Source organism: Palaemon carinicauda, chromosome 8 (genome assembly GCF_036898095.1).
Source record: "Palaemon carinicauda isolate YSFRI2023 chromosome 8, ASM3689809v2, whole genome shotgun sequence".
In the NCBI taxonomy this organism is placed as follows: domain Eukaryota; kingdom Metazoa; phylum Arthropoda; class Malacostraca; order Decapoda; family Palaemonidae; genus Palaemon; species Palaemon carinicauda.
The window spans coordinates 150,951,994-150,956,434 of record NC_090732.1 but is presented as its reverse complement, the minus strand read 5'-3'; the positions used below and the strand labels follow the sequence as shown (position 1 = coordinate 150,956,434).

The following is a 4,441-nucleotide window of genomic DNA, read 5'->3' as shown; positions in this document are numbered from 1 at the left end:
GACACACACACATTAAAAATAACGAATGGTCTTTTCTACTCTTATTCTCTATGCTCACTCACCTTGTTGGAGTTGTAATTTGTAATTCCTTGTTGTGAGTTTCACAAGCACTTTGAATTTTGGAGAGTTATCAATCCCTCACTTACCCTCTTTTATCCAGGCTTGTTGCAAGATATATATCGCAAAAGGTCTCATTGGAGCGTTATTTTATTCATTTGTTAAACATATTGAATATGTTGTCTACTTGAAAAATTAGTTAACTCTTATCATATTTCAACAGCATAAGAAATAAATCTTTTCGCACCCAACATACGTATTAAAGAAATGGACTTCTAGCTCCCTCAATAAGAGGATTGCATGAAATGCGAAAGAAGTGTGGAAATCTCTTAGGGGAAACTTCGCGGAGGTCCATAAACTTCTTGAATTTCAAATGCAGGGAATACAATTTCATCATAATACTGGTTACCTAAAATTCAATCATCTTGAAGTGGTTGCAATATGCAAGGAATGGGAATGTATAAGGGAAGCAAGTATCTTGGGACATTTATTTTTCAGTTTGATGTTCTCACACAAATACACATCCAGACAAGTAAACGAGCATACACACTTACACATACACACACACAAACACAAACATACACACACACAAACAGAAAAAAAGGGAAAGCATTGATTAAGCAAAAAGAAACCATCAGGATTCATAGCTATTAGTTAATTTTTCTGTTTGGTTCTTTGCGACTGTGTTCCTTGGATATCAAGTATATACACTATATATATATATATATATATATATATATATATATATATATATATATATATATATATATATATATATATATATATATATATATATATAAAATACTCACGTTGTTGTTAAAACGTTGCAAGCTCAAAATTCAAGTATCAAGAAAAAAATCCACATGTCTAGATTAACGCAAGTATCTGTTTCTGTACTTAACAGGAAGTCAAATGCAGCGACTTACAACTTCATATTGAAGTACTTTGTTGAGAATATTATTGCTGATACATTCTAAAGAGAGGTGCTTACCATTAATCATGTCTGCACTCCACGTTTTCTCAGAATATGATAATTAAAAATACGTAAGAAAATGAAGGGAAAAGGAAGGTTGCTCTCACTATTCCTAAAAGTAAACAGCTACTCCAGAATAGCTATTGCCTGTGTTTTTTTTATTTTTTTTTAAACACAACGTACCAAGAAAAATTCGTTTTAAGTAGATACATCGTCATAAATCTGGATTCAAGAAACTTGGTTCTGGGACTGAATTCACGATAGGAGCTTTACGAGGCATCATTAAGAAAGACACAATATAGTAGGATGAGGTCAAAGGTCCCACTACTCCCTGAATATCCTGTTTATGTTTTATTCATGGTCCTGTGTGACCCATACTGGTGGCTGTACTTTGACCTCTTCCTTTGTGATCTTTTGGTGGTTTAATGCGGTTCATGTTTAATGGGATGCTATTTCATCGCGAGTTGCTGAACTCGCTGACCTCCATTTCAGGGACTTTTCCTTTTATGTTCTGTTGTAATTCTAAAATGCTGCAAAATTGTGGTTGTCTGCACATTTATCCACTGAACATTACAAACAATTCTTATGTACGATAGTGTATATACAATCACACACATACACACACACGCACACATATGTATATATATATATATATATATATATATATATATATATATATATATATATATATATATATATATATGCAGAGACAAAGCTTAGGTGATTAAAATAAGAGGTGTAAATTGAAATGCACTTCCTACAGAGAATGCAGTCCAGGGTCAATGTAGTGGGTATTTTGAAAATTTGTAACATATGAAGGATAAAATAGAAATAAGTCTGTGCTATACAGAATTGAAATGGTTTTATACTAATTTGTGAAGGTATGATGAAGGAACTGTTAATTATATACGAAAGACAATTGGAAAATTGGAGAATACAGAAGAAATCAGGTGTTTATGGGATTACATGTACAAGCGATATACTGCAGAATGGTGGCAAATAGGTGTTTTCAATGTCAGGTGTGTAAGGTATGTTAGGATGAGGAGAGGTGCCAAACTAATAGCTTGTATTTATATTTTTCCTTTGCAAAGAGGTAAGTATAACAAAGGAGACAATGAGTTTTAGGGGCTTGCAATTACTTTGTTTAACAGAGTGGGTATATGGTAATAATGTGATTGAGAATGTATGAGAGAATAACAGACTTTTAGATAATGAAGAGGTGTGAATTAAGCGTTTGCCCTTAAAAAGTTATATAAAGCGATTGAGAAGTCCTACACTAAAACAGCATGCTTTAGAATCGATAGGGGGTCAATGTTGATGGTACTGGCGACGCTAGATATGTTGTTGAGGGCTCTGGAGAAAAATGCGTTTTAGAATATGTTCTTGGCATTTTGTCACGGTAACTTATAAGTTATTTGATTACATGTATGAGTTTTCCCCTTGATGATTTTGTATCACTGTGGATGGAGTGACACAAGAAAGTAGAGGATAGCTAATAGATATAAGTGCAAAGTTGAAACATACTCAGACAGAACGGAATAGAATGGGGAAAGTCTGACGTTATTAGATGATGCAGTTGTGCAAGAACTATAGAAGCTCTTTGAATGAGTTTGCAAGAAGGGAAAGTTATAAGTAAATATGACCAAGAGTAAGGTTACGATGACAAAAAGAACCAAGACGTAGCTAAGAATGTAATGGATGACCAAAACTGGAAGGTTTTGTGTAAGGCACCAGTTAAAGGATAACTGGGAGGCAAGGTGACTTCAACTAAACTTTACTAAACAGACAATGAGTTTAAATACCACCACTTACGAGCAGGAACGTCACAAAAATTTAAACAAAATTTAACTTAAATTATCAGGTTTATACAGGTTGGTATATTAACAGTGCAGGCAAAAGATGGTGATAAGATAAAAAGCAAAATCTGTTGCAATGTACGAACGTGTATGAAAATGTGTGGTACATGGCCCCCCTAATAAATTACACCCTGTTCTTGATAGGCCATCTGGCAGGATGTTGCCGATTGCTGGTCTGTGATTATGTGTTGCCTGTAAGTCTGGTGGCATGGAATAAATTTTCCTGCTACGTGACGTAGACGCTGGAGATTATCAAAGGAGGTGGCTAAAGGAAAAAAAAATCGCCAGGAACAACCAATGGGTCACCATAAACCATTTCAGTTGTAGAGACATGCGCGGCATCTTTAGGAGTGGTCCTTTGTCCCAGGAGGACCCAGGGAAGTTGGGTAAACCAGTTGGATTCCTAGCAGTGGGAAATCAAAGCTGCTTTGAGGGTGTGATAAAAACGTTCAACCATTCTGTTGGCTGCAGGGTTGTAGGCGGTTATGTGATTTAGGAAGTTTCCCTGGATATTCGCCAATGATGTCCACAATTGAGTGGTGAAAGTTGTGCCCCTGTCAGAAATAGTATGCTCAGGGATACCAAATCTTGGTATCCATCTTGAGATTAAAGCAGATAGTACATGAAGGGAACGTGGAAGTTTCCATGGGAATGGCTTCAGGCCAACAAGTGGAGTGGTCAATGATGGTAAATAGGTAACGATGTCCTTGTGCTATGGGTAGAAGACCTACTATGTCCATGTGAATGTGGTGCAAAACGATGTTAGGTTGAGGAATAATGCCCATTCCTGAATCCGTGTGCAGATGTACTTTTGAGGTATGGCATGAAGTACAGATACGGACCCAATTCTTAACATCCTTAGTAGTGCCGTGACAAATGAACTTTGTTTTCATTAGCTGTGCAGTAGAGCAGCAATAGGGATGTGAAAAACCATGAATGAAATCAAATACCTGGAAGCACGTGGGAGCAAGTATCCACTGTCTAGGTCTGCAAGTACTGACATCGTAGAGAAGGGTGGAGTTGGAGACATCATCCCAGTGGAGGGATGTGCAGGATGTCTTACATGCTTGGTACTCTGAATCTTTTTGTTGGGCTTCTGCCAAATCATTGTAACCGAATCCCAGGTGAATGGTGACCAATGTGTTTCTTGATAGGACATCGGCAATAAGATTCATTTTCCTAGGGACGTGTTGAAGGTTGCAATTGTATTCAGTCACGGCAGGCAGATGTAGGCGTTGACTGGCAGACCAGACGCCGGACTGCCGAGTGAAGGCATATACCAGAGGCATGTGGTCCGTGTGAGTGACCAAGGGTGTACTTTCCAAGAAGTGGCGAAAATGACGAATAGCCAAGTGAACCGCCACCAATTCCTGGTCGATGGTACATTAGTAGGATTCCGCCTTGGACAGTTTTCTGCTGAAGAAGGCCAATGGGCGGGGCAAGCTGTTAACCTGCTCGAATACTGCGCCAATAACGACGTTGTTGGCATCGGTGGGGAGAAGGAGAGGCGCATGTGGCACAGAAAAAGAGAGAGCAGCATTAGTTGATAGGGCAT

The 4,441-nt window shown here is 37.9% G+C and overlaps 1 protein-coding gene across 1 annotated transcript; it reads right to left on the bottom strand.

Moving 5' to 3' along the window:
• Positions 1-3,458: 3,458 nt before the first annotated feature.
• On the bottom strand, positions 3,459-4,175 carry LOC137645493 (uncharacterized). The gene has a single exon (XM_068378299.1). The coding sequence runs from the start codon at positions 4,173-4,175 to the stop codon at positions 3,459-3,461; it is 717 nt and encodes a 238-aa protein (XP_068234400.1).
• Between the last annotated feature and the right edge of the window lie 266 nt (positions 4,176-4,441).